The 24546-nt window shown below is 36.3% G+C and overlaps 1 protein-coding gene across 1 annotated transcript in view; it reads left to right on the top strand.

Annotated features, from left to right (window-relative positions):
• Positions 1-24546, top strand: part of LOC134751445 (twitchin) — a 145344-nt gene that overhangs the window by 3196 nt on the left and 117602 nt on the right. Inside the window, exons 2-20 of the mRNA XM_063686854.1 lie at positions 6175-6409; positions 9340-9479; positions 12641-12662; positions 13460-13622; positions 16208-16349; positions 17327-17462; positions 17542-17745; positions 17832-18133; positions 18294-18920; positions 18998-19170; positions 19536-19709; positions 20088-20342; positions 20682-21137; positions 21473-21580; positions 21671-21784; positions 23855-23947; positions 24052-24141; positions 24223-24339; positions 24450-24536. Coding sequence (XP_063542924.1) covers positions 6240-6409; positions 9340-9479; positions 12641-12662; positions 13460-13622; positions 16208-16349; positions 17327-17462; positions 17542-17745; positions 17832-18133; positions 18294-18920; positions 18998-19170; positions 19536-19709; positions 20088-20342; positions 20682-21137; positions 21473-21580; positions 21671-21784; positions 23855-23947; positions 24052-24141; positions 24223-24339; positions 24450-24536 — 3573 coding nt within the window. The 5' untranslated portion in view covers positions 6175-6239. The remainder of the gene's footprint in view (positions 1-6174; positions 6410-9339; positions 9480-12640; positions 12663-13459; positions 13623-16207; positions 16350-17326; positions 17463-17541; positions 17746-17831; positions 18134-18293; positions 18921-18997; positions 19171-19535; positions 19710-20087; positions 20343-20681; positions 21138-21472; positions 21581-21670; positions 21785-23854; positions 23948-24051; positions 24142-24222; positions 24340-24449; positions 24537-24546) is intronic.

A 24546-nucleotide genomic window follows, 5' to 3' on the forward strand; every position in this document is an offset into this window, starting at 1 on the left:
TATACTGGTAACCATGGTAACTCCAGGTTAAACTGATTAACTCCGGGTTAGTGACCGGTGCAAGGGCGCTAAGTGTTTTAGGGCCAATAATATTATGAATAAAACTTCAATCAAGGCTTAGAGCAAGTTTAGGAATTTCATAGGTTTTATTTAGCTGTACGAGGCCAAAACTAACTAATTATAATAGACAATGACAATCGAAAATAGTTAATATACCTCTGAAGCTACCTGTATTTATAACAATTACAAGCTTGATTTAAAATAAAATGACCAATAAATATGTCATGTCGACAGTCAGCCATTACGTCGTTTCAACATCATTAAACATAATGTAGGGATTAGCAATCAATGCACCTGATTAAAATCTCAATTTAAATTTAGGCTGAATCCTTAGTATTTGCGAATGAAGATTTTTAATGAGCAATTTTAAGGATAAATAGTTAAATTTTTGTATTTCGCAAGTATCTTACATTAGGTACTAAAATTATTGCGAATAAATTACACGTTTAAGTTACACTCCAGATAAATAGGGGTCCATAGGCTACGGTGACTGCTTACCATTAGGCGGGCCGTATGCTTGTTTGCCACCGTCGTGGTATATATTTTTTTAGATATATTTATAAAATAGGACATAGCCCTAAACTTTAAACTTATCATCAAAAACATAAGTAACATAAAGATACTTTAACAAAGTATTTCATTTGGAAGTTTCGTGCGCGTGAGCAATAATTATAACAACAATGACAAGCGTAGCAATGCTACGAATTAGCGTAGCAAGACCGCGCGGCGTAGCACGTAGCCTTGTCGTCACAATTACACTAACTAGTTTTGTTTACACAATGTTTATTAAGTGACGTTTTAAATTAAAACGTACCACATTGTCGCTTACCATAAGGACGAAATTGGATTGTATTTTTTTTAACTTACCATAAGGCCATAGACCAGGCGCCATAAGGTACCTTTTGCCGTAAAATGTCACATATCTTTACTATTTCATATCTAGTGAATCTATAATTCATTTCTCGAATCGCGCCGACAAAAACAAACATTGGCGTCAAACATATAACACCCCTCTTTTTGCGTCGCGGGTTAAAGGTACACAAATCGTGTCGTTTTCAAGCAAAAGGTACCACATTGTCGCATGCCATAAGGACGGTCTGACAGGTTTTTCGTATAAAAATACAAGCAATTTTCGTCCTTATGGTAACCGACAATGTGGTACCTTTTTATTGAAAACGTCACAATTGATCAAGACTTGACAAATGCCAAAATGCCACTATAAAACAATAACCTTGCCACGATACTGGTCATAACGGGGACAGGTGTTAGAGTTAGGTGTTGCAACGATACGATAATGAGGAGGGAAAAGGTTACTATAATTAGGTAGAGCGTTTTCACATTGACCGATCCGATATCGGATATTAGGACCGTGCACGACGACAGCGCCACACAGCGGTTACAACTATAGGCTTGTATTTTGTCAAAACTATTAAGCGAGCAGTAAGTAAATCGTAATAATTTCAGTGAAAACTACTGAACGGATTTTTATGCGGTTTTCACCTATGAATAAAGTGATTCTTGAGGAAGGTTAAGGCATATAATTTGTTAAGGTGTTGTGTAAATTGGTTGAAATATGACGATATTTGGTAATGAAGTCAAAAAAAAATCACGCTGGCTAAGAGCTTTAATCGAAAACGCTGCCCAACCCGTTTGAGATATAACAAAATAATGTATAGTGGAAAGATCCTTCTTTCATTGCTCTACAAAAAAGTCCGCGATGGTATATGTCTATCTTTTAAGAATAACTTACTACCCATTCTTATCTTTTAAAAAGATTTCATAGTATGTGGAATTTGCAAAGCTATTTACACGGATACAGTATTAATAATTATCAAATTAAATACGTTAGTTATATTAAGACTTTCATACAGATTAAAATAGTTCCTTACACCATACAATTTAAATGAATATCTCCGGAGTAATCGTAAATTAAAGTTCAATTATAACTTGTATGAAATGTTAAAGACGCTAATCCGTTAGTTGTAAATTTTTACCACCTTATGCGCTGCGATCGTTTTACTTACCCCCACCATGTACTTCGCACGGTGCCAATAGGATCCTACATCCGCGTAGTCAGGCGGCGGGGGCGCGCCCGGGCGCCATCTTTAGCGGTCACGCACACTACAACAAACATTACGCCTACACATACGAACACAAACAAATATTAGCGGTCCGACAGCTGACGGGGGGCTCCGACATGGCTGAAATTATAGGAAGCGCCTTTCCGATATCGGATGTCGGAAGGCGCCTATGACAAAAACAGCTGCAGGCGACTGCCATTGGCATTTAAGTCCGCCTTTTTGCGTTATTTAACGTTATTTAGTAATAATGATTTTATTAAATGCATACATATATATGTACCATTTTCAACCAAAAGGGTACTTATTGTCGCTTGTCAGTAAGGCGCTATTTCCATATAGCTTCAATTAGAAATCAACCTTATCGAGAAGCGACAATGTGGTACCTTTTGGATGAAAACGTCACATATTACATTTTACTTCTTCCCGACATCCGATATTGGATCGGACAATGTGAAAACGCTCTTATACACAACTGCCAACTTATGAGCTAGGGCTTGTCGGCTAAGGACGCTTAGCTCAGTCATTTTGTGGTTTCGCAAAACATTAATGATAGTACCTAACCGGTTTTCTACTTAATTATAAAGAGCTATGCAGGAATCCTAAAAAATACCGGAAAATCCGGAAGTAGGACCGTGTAAATAAACGCCAATGACATCATTTATTCAAAATTATTATAATTTATTGTTAAATGAATAAATAAATGATACTAAACTATTTGAAAATAATTAGGTACAGTCCTAAAAAATCTTGGTAAAGTTTGTAAATAAATTGTTTTTATTTTTTGTGTAAATTTATCCGACATCTTCTTCCTCGCGTTATCCCGGCATTTTGCCACGACTCCTGGGAGCCTGGGGTCCGCTTGACAACTAATCCTAAGAATTGACGTAGGCACTAGTTTTTACGAAAGCGACTGCCATCTGACCTTCCAACCCAGAGGGTGAACTAGGCCTTGTTAGGATCAGTCCGGTTTCCTCACGATGTTTTCCTTCACCGAAAAGCGACTGGTAAATATCAAATGATATTTCGTACATAAGTTCCGAAAAACCCATTGGTACGAGCCGGGGTTTGAACCCGCGACCTCCGGATTGAAAGTCGCACGCTCTTACCGCTTGGCCACCAGCGCTTCCTTGGCCACCAGCGCTTCTTTTTAAATTTCAAATTTCAAATTTATCCGACATATTTATATTTAAAAACTGTAATAGATGTCATATATTAAAGAAAAATTGACGAAGCCCTCCAGTGGTGAAGGCCGGATTTTTAATTTATATATAGTAGTGTGACTACTTTAAAAAACACAAATCAAGATATTTAATAAAATAATTGTATTTGTTCTCAAACTTGTTTATTTATATTTAATTAATTCATATTTATTTATAAGTAATGTTGGTACGAGTAAAATGTGGTGCGGGTAATACATAAGGGGGCTGCGATCCTCGCTCTGGGTCGTATCTGGTTTAGCAGGTTCTCATTGCAGTTCTGCGGGGAAACGCAGCGGGAATAATGGGGACCTTTGAGCCAGGTACGATCCAGGGCGGGTTATTTTAGATTTAATTGTATAATATTGGTTAATAAAATTGTATATAGATTACTTTTATGTTTTAGAATACATAAGTTAACACATCAATAAAGAGATGATTATGATCTTTGCTTAAAATGTACTCTTTAAAACATGATTTTAAATTTAAAAATAATAAAAATAAATTCTACTAAATACGCCAAACCACAAATGAGTAAGTCTATTTTTGAATGTAGAAGTGTTTATAGTTGCATTACCAGTGCATGAAATTCCGACTAACATATTGTTTGATAACAACTCATCGAGACGTCTACCAGGGGTCGGATAACAAAGAACTGCATAGTTCAATGCATATTCTCAGGTAAAAATATGTAGGTTATACTGAACAACTGAAAAAAACCGGCCAAGTGCAAGTCGGACTCGCCCACCGAGGGTTCCGTACTTTTTAGTATTTGTTGTTATAGCGGCAACAGAAATACATCATCTGTGAAAATTTCAACTGTCTAGCTATCACGGTTCATGAGATACCGCCTAGTGACAGACAGACAGACACCCGTTTTTACCCATTGGGTACGGAAGCCTAAAAAAGAGCTGGTCTGTTCCATATAAAACATTAATATGATTTGCCGAAATGTATTAGAAAGCAGATTTGTTTTATTAAATTACCAGTATATTGTTCTGATATTTACACAATCATAAATATTTAGTAAATATTAAGGGCCTGAGGCCTGACGGGTAAGAATTAAAAAGTGGAAGTGACAAACAAAGTAACTTGCAGTGGGCAAGAGAAAATCTGAATAATAAAAGGTTTTTGTTTAGAAGAATTTAAACATAAGTCCTGTATATTTACCAACCCTATAATGCATTATTTATAATTATGCAATTAATTATTTCCTATTTATTGGATACGTAATCACGTACAAATCCATCGTTTTTAAAAGCATCATATATATTAGGTTATCTGGAAGAGATCGGTCTTTAGCGATAAGGCCGCCTGTTGTTTACCTCTGTCTTCATGTATTATTTGCGTTTACATGTAGGTACATTTTTTCTGATGTTGTGCAATAAAAAGGATTTGCATTATATTATATTGCATATTTTCATAGGTTAGAAGGAAAAAGTGAAAAAGGCCTTCAGTGCCTTCAGGCTGGGATCGAATCAGTATCTCCTGCATTCGCGAAAGATAACTGCGATGGTATTATTTATCTGCTATAAGTACTATGCTATAAGTACTATACTATAGTATACTCTTTTTTTCTCACGCTTCACTTCTTAGGCAATTCTTTAAAATTTTGTTGGAAGCCTCGCAAATTCATCTGGGGGCACCGCAGGTCAATAATCTTTTACATTTTCATCGTTTTTTGGCATAGGTTAATTTAATTGGACGATTGAAAATTGATTAAAAGTTTCTAGTAAACTCAATCAGTTCGTGTTTTGAAACCGTGAAAAACAGATTTGACCCCATTTTGTTTACTAGACAGAGTTACACGTGGCTCACATAATCCGAATGAAATGAATGAATGAAATAATGGAAGCTGTTCAAACGTTCAACAGTCGTAAACTAGGTTTTACGACTTGTCAAATAGGCTTCGTTGTTAAATCTTTGGCAAGATTTTAGTAAGCAATTGTGGAACAACACTGAACAACAGTACGTATCTAACTATGTGAGTTACCTAATGTTACCGTGTTGCACAGTGTTGCTCGACGACTCCCCAATCAATGGAACACATGCTATCTTGCCCAGCGTGCCCGTATGCCTGCTCTGAGCAGGATCTCCGTGATGCGACGGTCAGGGTGATAAATGTCGCTACCTTTTGGTCCCGCACAGTCTGAAAGTCGTAAACCATCGACGTGAGAAAGAAGAAGATAGTGTTTCTCCACAAAAGATAACTGCGTTGTAGATGCACCTTTAAGGTGGTTTACAGGCGTCATAATGTTGACCTATAGAGACGCAGAATTACTCAACAATACTTAACTTCTAGTTTTACTATAGCTGTGTATCTGTAACAACCGACTATACAGTAGCGTAAAATAAACTATCATATTTTTCAGATACAATTGCAAATGTTTTTTGGTAATTTCTCAAAAACGGCTGTAGCGATTTCGATGAAATTTATAATGTAGAGACGTATGAAAAGGACAATCCGATCAAACTAGAGGACATTTTTAAAATAATTAGTTTGCCCGAGTTTTCGCGATTAGATTGTAAAGTAATGATTATATATAAATAAATAAATATTATAGGATATTCTTACTAAGTCCCACGGTAAGCCCAACAGACAACGATATATCTAATATACATATAAATACTTAAATACATAAAAAACATCCATGACTCAGGAACAAATCACACAAATAAATGCCCTTACCGGGATTCGAACCCAGGACCATCGGCTTCACAGACCTCGATTTAATTTTCAAACCCTAACGAGCTTTCTGCTAACGAGCTGCTCTCTCTATCTCTCCCTCTTTCTCTTCTAGAGAACGAAAGCACTTATAAATATTTATCTTCAACAGGTTGAAGAGCCAGCCTCTTCACTTATCCGCGGAGCGTCCGCCCCCGGGATGCCCAGCTAGCGAACATGGGGACGGACGACTTAGCGCCGAGCTTCACGCAGAAGCCTCAGCTGCGTCAGGAGGACGATGGCAACAAGCTCGTCTTCGAGTGCCAGCTGGTGGCCGCGCCGAAACCGGACATCTGCTGGTACCGCAGCGATGAACTGCTCAAGGAGGATACTAGAACTAAATTTAAGTGAGTATTCTACCATCTTCACCACCAGCCAACGCCAGTATCGCGTTTGAGTGGCGGCCTCAGGACGGAAAGCGAGTCCGCAAACGTACAAACCTTAGGCGGAGCATAAAGAACGTGCTGCGAGCCATAGGACTGAGCTGGAACGAGGCCAAGACGGTTGCTCAAGATAGAAAGGCGTGGAAGGATCTTGTGGAGGCTCTATGCACCTCTGGGGTGCCCTAGGACAACAACATCATTCTTCCATCTTAAGAGGCTGTCAATACCGAAAGCACGCACAATAATAAGAAAACCATTGAAATAAATAAAAATTATTTGTTTACTTAATACTCGTTAGCTGTTTCGGTATTAATATTATGAAATTGTGATTTTAATTGCGACTTAATGGTGACTTTAAGATCAATCTTTGCAAAAAAAAACTATCGAGTCGATTTCGTCATTATCATGTATCGAGTACGGATATATAATGAATATTAACATAAGTATATGTGTTTTGCTTTACTAAAACCGATAAGTAGTTTTTCTTAAAAAAAACTGCTTAAGTAACGCTAATTTCAATGAAATTGGGCGTTGACAGCCCCTTAAGCAGGACAGAGGGCGTCATCCTGCCGAATGCACTCGGGACGCTGGGCCAAACTAGTTACAGACGGGATCCCACAGGATCATTCTCGGGGCAGAGAGATGACCAAAACGGAGATGTCGGGACGATTTTGATACTTATTTTGTAAAGAGTGGTGGTGTGCATTAGACAGAACCAAATGGCGGGAAAGAGAGGAGGCCCTTGCCCAGCAGTGGGACAATCTTATAAGATAATATAAAAAAAACTTTCATCTCTCTTTCCTTATCAAACAATATTTTGCAAAGATAAACTATCATGGATAAAGTTAGAATCAAAGATAAAGTCAGCATCCTTTTCTCGTCTCCAGATAAGACCAAAAGTTTATTAATGACAACTATGACAATTAACAATAGTAGGTTGATACTGGTAGTTGTAAGGAGCAACAAATTGATGAAACACGTATTTTAGGCTTTGTAAGCAGCTGTTGAGGATGCAACCAGAATAAACATTAAGAAGAGAGAGAGTAAATTATCAAAAAGCAAGACGTGGCTATTTTTGAAATCAAGCACTCAAAAAAATATCTAGCTTAATACACATTTAATTCTGTAAACGATAAACTCGCTTGCTCTAATTAAATTACTTTAAAAAATAGCCGTCACAAACTTTATCAAGCGCTGTTTTGTCAGTCATGTCATGAATCAAACGTCGTCTTCCTTTGATGTTACTGTTGGTAGAATAAGGTCGCGTTTGCTTTGCACGTTACTGGTACATGTGACGTTTTTTAAAATTAAAGAGTTTGGATGTGATAGCTCAGGAATCGGTAATTGGCTCAGGGTCGTCTCGTTCATTGAACTGGGTTGGATTTATCTATTTCGAAGAACAGGTTGAGATTGCGATTAAAAGTATTAAATTATTTGTAAAGGAGAAAAATTTAAATTAATTTTCAAGTCGTTTATAAATACATAAGTATTGATTTTGACATGTGTGTATTTGATAAATAAAATGTATTTAATGGTTACTTGAAATTTCAATAGTTATTTGTTTTACAAGGGGGCAAAGTTGGTGTTTAACCCCTCGTGCTAATATTGATATCCGAGCAAGTGAGAGATTTCAAAATTGCACCACGAGAGTAGCGCTTTTCACCACACCAACACAAGGAAAATAGTAACTGTAAAATATCCAACAATATCAAAGCAAATCGATTCAAAATTAATGTTACCTATTAAATATTTATCATTCAAAATCATCATTTAAAAGGTGTTTAAAAGTAAATTCTGCCAGCAAACATAAGAGAACAACTCAAAATTTGCATTTGATTACTTTGCCTCAGATGTGAATAAAATGCAACTTTGTTATCAGTATTTGTACAATCAAGGGAGCCTTTACCAGCTGGCGTGGTGTAAAATTATTTACCGCTTCTACATTTATAATTTTATAAATGTTATGTTGCAAAATTTTATTCTAGCTGAATTACATTCCATTTTGGCGCCGAAGAAAGCTTTCTATTGTTAATGTTAGCGCTCTAGTGTCGAAATCCAAAGAAACTTATAGAAAGATCACTAAATCATCCAGTTTGTTAATCATAATCATCGTAACCAGACATTTTAACTTTAAAATTAAAATAAACCGGACAAGTGCGAGTCGGACTCGCCCACCGAGGGTTCCGTAGAAATTAAAGTTTTAGTATTTGCCGTTATAGCAACAACAGAAATACATCATCTGGGAAAATTTCAACTGTCTCATCACGGATCATGAGATACAGCCTGGTGACAGACAGACAGACGGACCCTTTTTTACCCTTTGGGTACGGAACCCTAAAAATTATTAACCTTTCATATGCGTGTGGTGGTCAAAAAGTAGTTAGAACCTCGGTTGGGCTGTATATGTATAGAAGACAAATCGTTCTCGATAAATATGCAAAAACATGACTAAAAATTCGGTCCTTATCATTCACAGACAAGAGGTTTACCCTATTCTTATCCTGTTATAATTAGTCCTTAACTCTCGCCATTTTTACAAGCTTTTATTTAACTTGCATTGTAGGTATGTATGTAACTATGTTTGTACGGGTCAAATCTTACAAGTTAAATTTGACCCACATCCCGGTTTCCGATGAAACTGAAAATTTGCATCCATATGTAAATTGGATGACAATGCAATATTATGGTACTATCGAGCTGCTGATGGAGACAGGAGGTGACCATAGGAACTGTGATCAAACAGCGCAACCTAATTGTGTTTGAGTTTGTTAGAATTGTCTAAATAAGTACTAGTTGCGTGTTAAAAGAAAAGTACAGTCAGCAATAAAAGCTTGTATCAAAAATGAAATTTTGGACAATAAACTTATTCTAAAAATTGATTTGTTTTCCCCCAGGATCCAGAGCATCGAGAAGAACAAGTTCTTGGTGGTGCTCGAGTTGGACGACGTGATCGAGAGCGACGCGGGGCTGTACAAAGTTAAAGCTAAGAACAAGATGGGCGAGGTGGCCGCCTCCATCAATCTTAACTTCAGCCGTAAGTTACTCGAAGCTTATACTCTTTACTTTACATTAGTCCTAACCTGTGGATCAAACAATGGTCACCCTTAAACAACCATCAAGTTTTACATTGACACTATTGAGCGCACTAACAATTTGCCTTCGGCAATTTGCACAATGTTCCACTTTTGTAAAATGACAACGCCGTTTGTAAAAGGCGGAATCTTACAATTTACCTGCGACATATACACACAATAGTAGCAGTAGTTATAGGTTTAGTTCTGATCTGTGCTAGATATCGACTGAAAAAAACACATCTCGTGTTTTTATAAAAATCAATATCAAAAATTTGGTTACAAAAGTGATGTGAAGCCCCGAAGCGACGTAATAAACTGAGTGAGGGCTTTTCCAAAAATAATTATCGTGCAGGATATCGTCACTATTTCAGTTTATTGAAATTGCTATTTCGAAGATGCTACATGACTATAACTGTAAACAAATTAAGTTAATATTCTTGCACGTTTTTAAGTAGGCCAAGGAGGTAATAAGTATTATGTTATAACAGTCTTTATAACGTAAGCAACGTAATCTTAAAAAAATCTGCGGTTATTTACTTAAAATAACAACTGCAACATGCAAACGTTTCGCAAATGAATCCAAACATTTGCCACAATGTTAGTCGTAATCCAACACTGGGCCAATAAAAATACCTTCGAAAATAACGGTATTAGTCACGGTCCAGAATAAATGTCGAAAAAAAATCAGCATAGATCTTTGCCCACGCACAGTTCGCCAAAACTCCCGGACACTCTAAACGAGCTTATATTCACGTAGATATGTATTACATAAGACTGTTTAGTGTGGAAAGGATGAATCTCTGGCGCAACACTAAATATTACGTGACGACAATGCACTGCCGGCCGAGACATAGTAAACACGATGACGAATTTAACTTTTGTCATAACGATCGTTATTGGGCGTCAACGTTTGAGTAATTTTAGGTCTGGCATGCTGACTGAGTAAACTATATTTTACTTGGTATAAAAATAGTTTTGTGTTCCTTGGCTCGGAGTATGTAATAATTAATATATCTGTAACGTGTTTTTTGAGAATATTCGCGATAAATAACATCATTAGTCATGTTATGACAGCGAAATATGTGTTCTAGGATCCGAAATGATTTCACCAAGCTGTAATTCCGAACTCATCTCAAAAAATGCAATCCTAACAGAATTAAGAATCTAATTAACGTGGAAAAATATCCCGTTTATAACTACGTACGTAGGTAACTATAATTTTATTAATGGCTTAATTTCCGCCTACATTATTAAGAAAAAAATCGTAGTGTAGGACCCTTATAATAAGCCATCCCATTTTAAGAATTCATACAGGATAAATTAGAGCATATGGCTAGGTTCATACGACGTTAATTTCTTCCATATACCGTATACGGGAGTTTAACGAATACCGTAGTGACAGCAAAATTTGTATGGCAACTTACAAAGTCTTTTACACGACTAGACGGCTTTACCGCATAGATGCCGTATTACTTTGTAAGGCAACTTACAAATTTTCGCCGGCGGCACCTGGACTAGACTCGCGCAAGATAGGAAATTGTGGTCATGCATGGAGGAGGCCTCTACCCAGAATTGGGTCCCCAAAAACTTTAGTTAATTTTATTTTTAATATTTTAGAATTTAAATGAATTTGTACATAATGTAATAATTTATTTTAATTATTTTGTAATTTTAACTCTATATACCTATTAAAATTCTTGATGTACTGATTAAATAATAATACCAATATTAATTCTTAGTAAGTAGAGAACATAAATTAGTTTTAATATGCTTCTATAAAACACATAACTATGTTTATCTACACAAATGAATTAAAAGATACAATAAAGTAATTGAAAAATAATCAAAGTAAAACTATGCACAAAGTACCTATGTAAAATGTTTAACCAGTAAATTGTTATTAAATAATCATTAATTTATAATTAGATTGCAAAAAAAAAGGAACCAATAATATTTTAATCACTTGCATGATAGGAGTAGGTATCTATTAAGTAAGTTATGATTAAGTAGTTAAGTATTTGACAATAATCGATTTTATACAATTACTTAACGATTAATTAATGTTTAATGCACTTATTTTATCCTTTTGTAAATCTTCATAATTAATTTATTTGTAATTTGTTGCCTTAATTTTCTTTTTATGTTTTTGTGGGAATAAATGGCTTTATTATTATTATTATTATTATATACGGTATTCGATAAAATCCCGTATACGGTATACGGGAAAAATTAACGGTGAACCTAGTCTAATATATGTAGTTAAAAACCTCAGGGGTAAACGCCAGAACTAGTAGCAGTTGTTCACATTTACATACTTTAGTTGGTTTATTCCTGTACTATCACTGCCCGAAGATCCAATGTTTATGTCTGTGTGTTGATCAAATTATAAACACACGGCGTCAAACGATCTCTCAGACTATTTTTATTTGCCATCGATTTGTTTCTACGAAAAATATTGAAACTGGACGCAGATTCCAACGTTAAATCGCCTGTAGGTTAATTTAAAACTAAATTCAACATTGGGAGGGAGAGGAGTGTTGTTAGGGTCGGCAACGCGCATGTAACTCCTCTGGAGTTGAAGGCGTACATAGGCTACGGAGACTGCTTAACATCAGACGGGCGTAAGCTTGTTTGCCACCGACGTAGTATAAAAAAAATTCAACATTACCCATCGACAGTACTATGATATCCAAAGACAGCACTGCATTCATCATTCAGATCTATAATGGCCACTTGCACCATCCAGGGTTTGCCACTAACTCGGAGTTAACCGTTAACACAGGGTTAAATTGTACTGTAACTCCGGGTTTAACCGGTTAATCCCGAGTTAGTGGCTAACCTAGGATGGCGCAATTGGCCCTAATATTGTTAAAATTTCTTTGTTCGCTAATTTCTGAAGTAATATTTGAAAAATTGCGTCTCTAACTTGATATTAAATTCTACTTAATGTTCTATTTGAAATCTTCTCCACGTTAAAAACCTTAATGCCGCTAACTTGATAACTAATTATAATCATCCAAAATTCGAAATCTTTCTCTACGTTAAGGATTTTAACGCAGGGAAAGATTTCAAATTTAGTTATATTGAATCGACTTACAAATATCTTATCTTTTTTTTTCAGCCGCTGACGAAGACAAACAAAAGTAAGTATTTTAATTATGTTTTTTTACTATGTAAAGCAATATATTTAAGGATTCCATTAGTACAAAATGCATTTTTATATGTCGTTGCAAAGACCGATAAATCTTCGAAATATTAGTTTTCTTATCTTAAGGACTCTTTCAACGAACTGTACGAAACCTATCATATTACTCTACGAGTCTACGCCGATACAAAAATGGGTAGAATTTTTTAAGACCTCTTAGAGGTGCAATGCAAAGCACCTTATCAGTGATGAATAGTTGTAAAAATATTATTTACTCCACCAGAGTAGAGTTTCATACTGTTTTTTTGATTCAGTAGTGTTGGCTTTCGTTGAATATAACTCCGTGAGGATTTTTGTTTTTCAACATCATCATCATGTCAGCCGATAGACGTCCACTGCTGGACATAGGCCTCCACCAAGGCTCGCCACTCCGACCGATCCTGTGCCGCTCGCATCCACCGAATTCCCGCGACCTTCACCAGGTCGTCGCTCCATCTCGTTGGAGGCCTACCAGCAGTTCGTTTTCCGGTACGCGGACGCCACTTCAGAACCTTCCGGCCCCACCGGCCATCAGTTCTGCGAGCAATGTGCCCCGCCCACTGCCACTTAAGATTCGCAATTCTGCGAGATATGTCGGTGACCCTAGTTCTACTGCGGATATCATCATTTCTGATTCTATCACGCAGAGAAACCCCGAGCATAGCTCTCTCCATTGCTCTTTGCGTGACCTTGAGCCTTCTTATTCTTTTGCTTTTATAAATACCAATTGATTAACTTTCGAACGTGGTATTCCAGACAAGTGGACGGTAAAGCGCCAACGTTCGCGCGCAAGCCCGCCATCCGGCAGGAGGATGACGGCAAGCGGCTCATCTTCGAGTGCCGCATCGAGGCGGAGCCCGTGCCCACGGTCGCCTGGTTCCACAACACGGCCGAGGTCAACCCTGGCGCGAGGCATAAGGTACAGGCCCCGTAGACAACATGCCAATCGTTAATGCTACGTAGCGATCGAAAGGCAACTGTCACTGTTACACTAATATGGAAGAGTGATAGAGAAGCACAAAGCGATTCGATGGCGAAGCGATAGCGATTGTCACCTTGGCTAGGCCGGCAGAGAAATACTTTTTATCTGCACAATACTGATACTCTTATCTTAAAAACTATTTAGCCGCCCACGAATCAAAATATGCCAAGACAATGCAATTTTAATTTGTCAAATTAAAAATTTTAAAAATGACCAGGAGCAAAGTAAGTTGCGTTGTAATTTTTTGCTCGTTATGAAAAATAAAGGCTAAACTCAAAATTGGCAACAGGAATTGATTCAGTTAACAGACATGACATGCATTGCCCTACAGGGTTTCATAGCTGAACCAATAAAATGTACCAACTTGTATACCTATGACAGCAATAAACACTGATTACTGATTACTGATGACACAGTGTTCGCTAGAGTACAGTAAGTTATGAGTATAATCATATTACTACTGAAAGAACAGTACTTAACTAGAAGCTATGGAATGGGTAGTTAGCATCGCAGAAGCTTCAGCTATCATTTCCATTTGGATTAACATTTAAATCAATAAGGAACAATGAATGGCGCGTGGCAGCGCGATTAAAATTAATGTCATTATAAAAGTGCATGACAGTGACGGCAGTGAAGAGTGAGATGTAAAAATAATGACCGATGATGCCCCAGTTTTAAAAGAGCTCAAAGATGGCCTTGACCCCGATCTAGTTGGCTGCGACACCGGCCAGGTGGCGACAGCATCGCTCGGTGACCTTTTACACTTCAATCTGTCCGTTACAATCTATTTAGGTATTGAAAATGATAATAGTAACATTTATCAGTCTCGGAAATGTGACACTTTTGACGGGTTTAAAATAGACGCGCGGATGACCCATGTTTGTGCTTTATTTCGGCAGAAACAAAATACAGCAATGCATGTTAGTCATAATGTAAACGTTACGGCGCCTTCTTCTTTTTTCCTTCTATTTCGCTTTTCTAAAGATATTCTTTGGTACTAAATCCAGTTTATTCAAAGATTTTTTTTTTAAATCGCTTGTCTGGCCCGGGAATCGAACCGACTAAAAATTCCGAAAAATAAACACTGGCGATTTTATTCTACTAGTCGATACAGTTAATGTTAATGATAACATTTCTCTAAGAAACATTAGGTCTTACACTGGTCTGTCGCACAAAATATCCATAAAATCGAATATTTAGTATTCATGAATATTTTTAGACAAGCGAAATTGAAGGAAAAAAGAAAAATATTTGAATGTAGGTTTGTTTCTTTTAAAAAGTAAAAGAATGTTTCCTTTAAGTAAAATGAGCTAACTTAAAGTTTTAAGGCACTTTCCCTCCAGGGCCCATTATTTTTTTCCACTCTGTATTTAATCCCATATTTTAAACAACCATAATCTTGTCATTGGAAAAAGTTACGCGAGTATAGTGGAGTAAATTAAATTTCCACACCTTTAAAAGCCTGACCAGGAATATATGATCATTGTCAATAGGGCGCTATTATTCTCATTTATATGGCAACAGTTCAGTATAGTCTGAACAATGTGGATTGGCAACTCGTTTGACTTACATCTACTTTTATTCACCGTAATCAAAATCAGAACCCAGTTATTTGGTGTCTACACTTGTTTTTTATAGTCGGTACTTCTTTTTGCCGTATAAATTTCATGTATAACACATAGGTCAAAATCGTCTTTTTTATATTTGGTTTGCATAAAACCTCAGGAGGTATATATACAACCTTCTCTCGTAATCCGCGTAATAGATGCCTCAGATTTACCTAGAAATTTATATAAATTTACATACATGTATTTAATTTAGTCATAACATACCAGATGGTGTGACTACTATTAGCCACACCATCAGCTCAGCTCAGCTCTATAGTTGAAAAAATATTTCGTCTATCATGTTACTCTATTCTGGGAAGAGGCCTACATCCAAGATTGGATCACCAAAAGGCCACCATGATGATGATGATGGTCATGTTACTAGGTATATATTCCGTAACCTTATATGTACCTATATAGGTTCTGCTACATTGTCAATTAACAAGATTGATCATCTCCAAAGCCCATAGTAAACTCCTCCTCCTGACTTTGTATAGTTTTGGGCATTTTTGTCATTTATTATTTAATATCAACACTTACGCATTATTAATTAGTAAGAAATTTGTTCCAATTAAATTCCGCAACATGGCGCATGATTATATGATCTGGTCAGGCTTTATCACATGCATTTAATATGTATGATAGCAAATAATGCAACATGATCAGATAGGCTTACATTATGTATACTTATGCATAATCTATCCTGTTATTTAGTATTCTGAGCCTATCTAATAAGCTTCTGAAATACCATTCGAAAACTACTGGTTAATGGGTAGTGGTTAGTGGTTAACTATTGTAAGTCATCTAGCGAACATTTTGGTATTGGCATTTTATTCTAAATACAAGCTTAGGTCAAGAAACTAGAGTTTTTCTCTATTAACGATACTCATTTTCCATTATTTATTTAAATTTCAGTTAACAGTAAGCAAAGACGGAAAGTCTTACTATGCCTCACTGGAAATCGCAAACGTGACCGTGGAAGACGCGGGCAAATACAAGGTCACCGCCAAGAACGAACTCGGCGAAAGCAACGCCACGATCAGCCTGAACTTCGACAGTGAGTACTATGTTGTTTATTCCATCATCACCTTCATTGATTACAGTACCGTCAACTTTACAGTTCACTGAATCAGTTTTATCAAGTTTATTTTCTTTTTCGTCAAGTATTTTTTGAAAATTTTCAAATTAATGAAACACTACACATTTTGGCACTAAAACCTATTTATCCTTTAAAGTATTTAAAATTACACATATCAAATTTAAATTTAAAATGTCACATAATTTTACTTCCGCTTTTAGTTTAATAACCCTGTCCTGTGATTCTAGTAATTCTGTTATCAATTAAGTCATACGTGTAGATTTGGCGGCATCATGTACATCAACTCATTCTATCAATTCGTCAATACACATAATACCTACACAAAATTACGGCATTAGTTAAATTTAACAATGTTCTATTTATATTATCGATTTAAGATGTTTTCTTGATTTCGTTTTCGGTTTTAGTTTCCTTTTTAACCCACACACTATACTTTCTACATCTATTAAATCTACTTGAGGATAATTTATTTATTTATTTATTATACACCAACACCTAACCTTCATCACAATTCTCTTTTCGTTTGATATATTTTATTTATTTATTGTCATTTTAATCTTCATTCTGCTTCTCTGCTTTTATTAACAATATTTTTCCTTGGTAATATATAGATAATTAACTAACAGTATAATGCAGTAGATAGAATTAGTTTGCAAATACTTCGCTTCAGCAACTGCACAATTTTAACTCAGTAATGAAGTAACTGGTGCAACTGTCATGCGTACTGATTGATCAGTGTAGTGAAACAAACACAATTCTTCCAAGTTATATGTTTATGTATGTATTTTTATGAACATATTCAGTGAGTAAATAACAAGAACACGAACTTAAAGAAAACATCTTAAATATGAACGGTGATTAACTATAACACGCAAATGAAGATTCTAATAAAAAGAAAAATCAACGACTTATTAATGCAATAATTAATAACATAGGCGATGAAGCGCCCGTTCCTGAGGACTATATCAAACCGACGTTCACGGAAAGACCCGTCATCAGGCAATCGGAGGATGGTACAAAAATCACATTCGAATGCAGATGTGTTGGCAAACCGAAACCAACCGTCGCATGGTAAGAACCAATTATAAAATAATGTATACAACCTTAAAACAGAGAAAGATTCTTACACTAACTAATGCCCTTAATACAGGTACCATGGCAAAAAACTAATAAAAGAAAGTAGTCGACATAAAATAACATTAGAAGAGGACCAAACATTATATCATATAGCGCGATTAGAAATCATAGGCGTAGAAAATACGGACAAAGGAGAATACCGGGCATTGGCGAAAAACAAACATGGTGAAGGCGTAGCGAAAATAAATCTCAACTTTGAAAGTGGAGATAAACCGAAGTAAGACTATAAAAACTACTTTTTTTGTTTTCTTTCTCAAGAATCCTAATTAAAGGATCGTTATTAAAATTTTCTATTTTGGACAGAATTCCCGATGGTAAAGCACCAAGATTCCCCAAAAAGCCGACGATAAGACAGGAGGGGGATGTATTAATAATGGAATGCATACTCGAAGCGTATCCCGTCCCAGACATCGTGTGGTTCCACGGGGAAAAGGAACTTAAAGATGGATCAAAAATGAAGATGTCCCGAAAAGCGACGGGAAAAGACACGTTTAATTTGACTTTAGAAATATTAGGCCCCACTAGGGAAGACGGTGGCAATTATAGGTGCAATGCCTTCAACTTGTTTGGTGAGAGTAATGCAAACATTGCTCTCAATTTCCAAGGTAATTGGAGACTTAGTTATAAGAAATTAGATAATGTACGCATACAGTAGCAATGCATGCTAGGCTTTGAGCTTGAAAGCTGCATGTAAACAGTTCAGTTGTTGTTTTCGTATTTGTAATAATAATTCTTTCTATTGTACCGTTGTTATTTTCTATGTAGGTGGGGATGACGAGAACGGTTTCGCACCATCGTTCATAGAGAAACCTCGAATCATTCCCAACGAAGATGGCACACTCATCACAATGCGTTGTGTGTGCAAGGCAAAGCCGGCGGCTGAAGTAACATGGTACAGAGGCACGACCGCAATTAAAGCTAGCAGTAAGATTGAGATCAAATCGAGTGTGATAAGTGAGGATGTTTACGAATTGGTATTACTTTTGTCAAACCCGACGGGAGCGGATGGTGGCGCTTACCGCTGTCACGTCAAGAATGAATACGGCGAAAGCAATGCTAACTTAAACCTCAACATCGAGGCCGAGCCGGAACCAGAAGGCGAAGGCCCAACATTTGTCGAGAAACCGACAATCCAATCAAAAGATAACGGTAAACTAGTAACCATGGGATGCAAGGTTAAAGCTAGCCCGAAACCGACCATCGTGTGGTACCATGAGGGTAAGGAAATCAAAGACTCATCGAAAATCAAGACCAGAGTCGAAGTAAAGGAAGATATATACACAATTATTTTGGAACTCATCGATCCTGGTATTGAAGACTCCGGATTATATAAATGCAACATTAAAAACGAACTTGGGGAGCTCAATGCAAATCTTACGCTCAATATTGAAAGTAAGTAGCTAAATTCACAGACTGATGATGTTTTGATAAATTTAGAATTGGTATTAATTTTAAATTTTAAATTTCAGTCATTCCAGTTATCAAAGAAAAACCAAAGGTCATTAAGATAGTTAAAAAGAAGACTGTTATTGTTGAATGTAAAGTATTAAGTAAATTTGCACCAGCTTGTACCTGGTTCAAGGAAGCAGGTGCTGTCAAGGAGGACTCAAGACACACTGTGCTTATTGAGCCTCTTAGAGAGGTAAGAAATATTACAATAGGAGTATTCAGGGGAATTAACTTTTAACAAATGGTTTAGTCTCAGCATCAAATTCAAAGTTTAAGATGTCATCATCTACACCGAGTTATTACTGCAAAATAGAGGTTTTGTAACTAGTATTCGAACTTTGTGACGACAAACCTCGATCTAAAGTCTGAGTAGACTCACTATCTAGTGTTTGTCAATAAAATTATGATAAGTAATGTGGATACATATTCGTAATCATTTTTAATCGTCAAGAGGTTAACACAACCCTTACTTAATTAAATGCTTTGTCGTTACATTTTTATAAAAAGCTGAAAACTAAATTCGCGTATCATTTGTAAACTCTAAAAAATCTATTCCAGGGCGAATTCACAGTCAAATTGGAAATCTCAAACGTTTCACAAACCGACAAGGGATCATACAAGCTCGTGGCCAAGAACGAAAAGGGCGAGGCATCGTCACAAGTAGTCGAAATCACTGAAATCCCTGAACCTCAGGGCGACAAGCCACAGATCATCAAACACTTCAGGAGCCTGGTAAGATCTTTTTTATTTTATTATTTAAATCTTTTGATTAATTTTTTTATTTATTTAGAACATGGGCGGATGATAATAACTAAGCGAGATACTAAGGCGTTTTAATAACTAAAATGGACATTGAATGTTTCTGTTATTTATTTTTTATAATGTTATATTTTATAGATTTATACTAGCGAAGTCTTGAGTTCTTGTGAAATTTCACGACCTAACGATAAGGCCCATAAGTTTAATTTACTGTTTCAGTAGTAAATTACTATTGTTATATATGCAGTATAATAATAGACTTCGTTTTTGTAAACCTCCATTGTAAAAAAAATCTGACTGTGTCAAAATACCTAAAATAGCTATTATTTAAAAAATTACAACAAATTACAGGCCAAGAGAGAAAACGAGGAGGCAGAGTTCGTTGCTGTCCTCAAAACATCGGACCAGTCGTGCAGATGCACCTGGTACAAGAACTCCACAGTCATCAGGGACTCGTCTGAGGTCAACACGTCATTCGACGGGACCAACGCGCGCCTGATCATCAGGAAGGTGTCCTCCAAATACTTGGCCACGTACCGCGTGGTTATAAAGAACGAGTTTGGAGAGGACGAGTCCAGTGCTGACTTGACGATTGTGGAGGAAAAGGTACTATTAAATAGTTTTAAATATTGAATGTTTTACCGTATACTGCACTACTGAATACTAGAAGGGCTTTATTTAAGTTATTGAGATTTTTAAAGTTTGGAGATTTTCTGTTTTTACAAACAACTTTTAGAATATGGCTTTAAAAAACCATAATAATTTCGAGGTGAAACCATTTATGTGGCTGAGTTATATACCGATAGCACTTTAACGTCAAACAATGTATACAAATTGTCTTTTTCCGGTGCTTTGAAGTCAAATTGTTGATAACTCAATAATTACCACTGCACATTCGAAATAATAATAAATATACTAAAGTATGCTATAAAACCCAATTTTCAGAAGAAGAAAAAGGAGGAAGAGGAAGAAGAAAAGATGGAAGAAGAAGAAGAAGAGAAGACGGTCATCGAATCAGAAGAAGAGATGTCGATCGTCGAAGAAAGATCGGTGGCTGAAGAAAACCATATCGAACAAAAGAAGACGATCAAAAAGGTTGAAAAGAAGGAAGAAGTTAAGGTCGAAGAGAAGAAGGAAGAAGTAGAGATGGAAGTTGACGAAGCCAAAAAGGTCATTCAGAAGAAAACAGCCAAAACTGAAGAGGAAAAGAAGGAAATGCTTGAGAAATTGGAGAAGAGGAAAAAATCGGAACCTGAGGCTAAAATTGAAGGCATTCCAAAACTCAAACCAGTCAAGCCCAAGGAGGAACCGGTTGAGGAAAAGAAAGATGACAAGAAGACTGAATCCAAAACGACGACCAAAAAGGTTGTCAAAAAGAAGGTCGTTGCAAAGAAGGATGAGGTAAGTGTAACGTGTAAATAAAAACACAAAATGTATATAGCTCAGAGTCAATTATATATTATTATTGTCTTTAGATGCAATAGCTCATATTTTCAGAGGCAAACCTTTGGGTTAAAAGAAATCTGTTACAGATTGACAGAATACTAGTCTTACTCCAGTTTCGTTGTACATTATGTAGTTCTATAATAATTACAGCGAAACTGGAGTAAGACCAGTATTCTGTAAATCTGTAGCAGATTTTTGTTTTGTTTGATTACAATCATTATGTGATAACTGATTTTTCGGTTGTGAGTGTTGTGTTAACAATAGCCGTGCTAAACTGTGTTTGGACTTAGGACGTACTGGAATTCGTCGACGATTACGAGCGACCAGTTTTGGAAAAATACGAAAAAATTACACCAACGCCACTCGCTAAAAAACCGAAAGAAGATGACACACCCAAGGTAACCACACTTCACTTATACACAATAAACTACACAATATACTTAAAAAAATACATTATAATATTAATTTACCTATTTACATCTATTTAGTCGAAACGCGCGTCAGTATCCGAAAGCGTTAAAAGTGAACAATATGAAAGTGAAGAAGAGCCGTCGGTGGCTGCGCCGGCACCAGAGAAGAAGCCTAAGGTTGAGACCAAAAAGGTATAAGAAATAACGTTTTATCTATTTAGTTTAATAAATCCCCGTATCTTATTAGAATATAATATAAATGTCCAGATAAAGCTTACTAAATTAACAATCAATAGTGAAAGTAGTGTTTTTGTTCAACATTATTATGACACACTATCGTAAAATGTTTACTAGGAGGAAGAGAAACCTGAAGCAAAGAGACCTAGCATCAAAAAGGGTATTCCTAAACCAGAAGAACCTGTAGATGAATTATCTGGTGTTAAATTGTCGAAAACACCTACTAAACCAACAGAAACAAAGGCTGAGGAACCTCAAGCGGCTAAAGCTAAAAAATCAGTTGATAAGGTAAATACAACAGAACAATGCGTAAATATGTATAACACGACTTAAGATCAAATATTATAAACATGATTTTCTAATTTATTAAAACATTTTCATTCCGTTTTAAAGCCAAAAGAGGAGAAAGAATTTGTTGATGACTACGAAAGACCGGATCTCGAGAAATACGACAAAATGACACCGACTCCTAGTGATAGAACTAAAAAGCAGAACGGAGTGGAGGTAAAATAATGAAATAGATTTGTACTGAACAATTGAATTTACACATTTCAGAGCATTCCCTGTTCTGAAATATACATGGTTTAAAAAAAATGCTAGAAGTTAAACAAATGTTTATCGTTTAGGCGCATTATTTAGATATATTTTTATAGGAAACTCCGGAGTTCGTGGATGATTACAAAAAGCCTGAACTCGAACAATACGAAAAGGTCACTCCTACACCTAAAGATAAGCGTCGCACTAGTGAGACAGAGGTAAAAACACACAAAACGCTCAAATGAAATACATAAATAATAAAACTATTTACTTTACTTGATAGACTCATATTTAAACTTTGTTAGGATGACGTTGATATGATGCGAGGCAAGATAAAACCGAAACCTGCAGAAGAGGAACCGGAGAAACCTACCTTGCGTAACCGTCCGGTTACAAAGGATAAGGTATAAAAAACCTAAATAAAATTATTTAAACGGTCAGTGAAATAAAATACATAAAAGCTCAGACATTTATGAATACCTTGTTATTTAGGAGGAAGATAAGCCGGAAGAAAAACCAAAAGCTAAGCCCGCAGAAAAAGACAAGCCAGAGGCTAAAAAACGGCCATCTCTTAAGGAGAAAGAGGTACACAGTACACACATAACACATAACTTTCAAGTTAACTTATGCACATAACAGAATTGGGTTATGAAGAATGCACACTTCTTAAAAATCTATCGCAATCAATAACACACGGCACACTAAGTTTCAGGTTTTTAGCGAAATTTAATCACACCTCTCTTTTCAAATAATTATTGAGCTCTATCGGCAAGGCTTCTTTTTCCAGGTTTCTCATAAAGTAAGTAATTTACAGCAAGCTTCTAACAGCCCGCATGGCTATTGCTTTAAAATGTTCCGCTTGTATATTGGCTTCAAACAGATGGAGAATGATCAAGCAACAATGGCGGTATCTATTTTAACGTTTTGTTAATAAGGTAAAATAGGAAACGGTATGTATCGTTTTTCGGAACTTATGTACGGAATATCATTTGATATTTATACCAGTCGCTTTTCGGTGAAGGAAAACATCGTGAGGAAACCGGACTAATCCTAACAAGGCCTAGTTTTCCCCTCTGGGTTGGAAGGTCAGATGGCAATCGCTTTCGTAAAAACTAGTGCCTACGCCAATTCTTAGGATTAGTTGTCAAGCGGACCTGAGGCTCCCATGAGCCGTGGCAAAATGCCGGGATAACGCGAGGAAGATGATGATGTATCGTTTTCTGCAGTTCAGAATTTTGTGAGAAGAAAAGGGATTGATTCAGAACACTAATTAAATATTTTCCGCAAAAGTACTTCTTAGTACTACTAGTTCGCTACATAGTACGCTAATTCGTATTACAAAATTTTTCAACACAAGTACATTAAGCAACAAGTATTCCTTGATATATTTAAATTAGGTACCTCCTTTTACTGTAAATCTTATCTGTACCTATATGTTTTTTTACAAAATTTCACTACTGTCTCTACAACTGATTAACACTTTTAAAGGTCGTGCAAGAGGAATTTGTCGACGACTATGAGAGGCCCGTGCTTGAAAAGTACGAGAAAATCACACCAACACCCATTGAGAAAAAGAAAAAGGTACACACAATCATCTCACGATGCTTCAGCTTATACACTATAGCTTTAATGATAAAATAGCGCTTAAATGAAAAAAAAATCAATTAAAATAATATTTACTTTAGGACGACAAAACGCCTGAGGAACCTGAAGAGGTACCGTCTGCAACTGCCACAGCTAGGCGTCGTTCTGTTAAAGACAAAGACAAGCCAGAGGTAAAAAAAATCGTATGCCTTTTTAATGATGTTGCATTTATTACATTAAACGGCACTTATAACAATACATCAATTGTTTAGCCAATGGACGTTGACGAGAGCGTCAGCCTAGCCAAGCCGAAAAAACCAGCAAAGCCAGGACAAGAGCCTGAAGATGTCGAACTCACACACAAAACACCCGCGCAAACTAAACCTACGGTTGGTACAAAATAATTTTCGCTTTTAGCAAAGTTTACCGCTTTAAATAAGATTGCTTCTTCGTTTTGAAAACGAATTTAAAACTAATAAAAAATGTTATACAAAATTAGGAGGATTCCGCAGCAGCCGAATTAAAGGTTAAGAAACCTGAAATTGTTGAAGAGAAAACAATAAAGAGGAGGCCTTCGGCAAAGAAGGTACAATTTA

This window comes from Cydia strobilella, chromosome 22 (genome assembly GCF_947568885.1).
Source record: "Cydia strobilella chromosome 22, ilCydStro3.1, whole genome shotgun sequence".
Classification (NCBI taxonomy): Eukaryota; Metazoa; Arthropoda; class Insecta; order Lepidoptera; family Tortricidae; genus Cydia; species Cydia strobilella.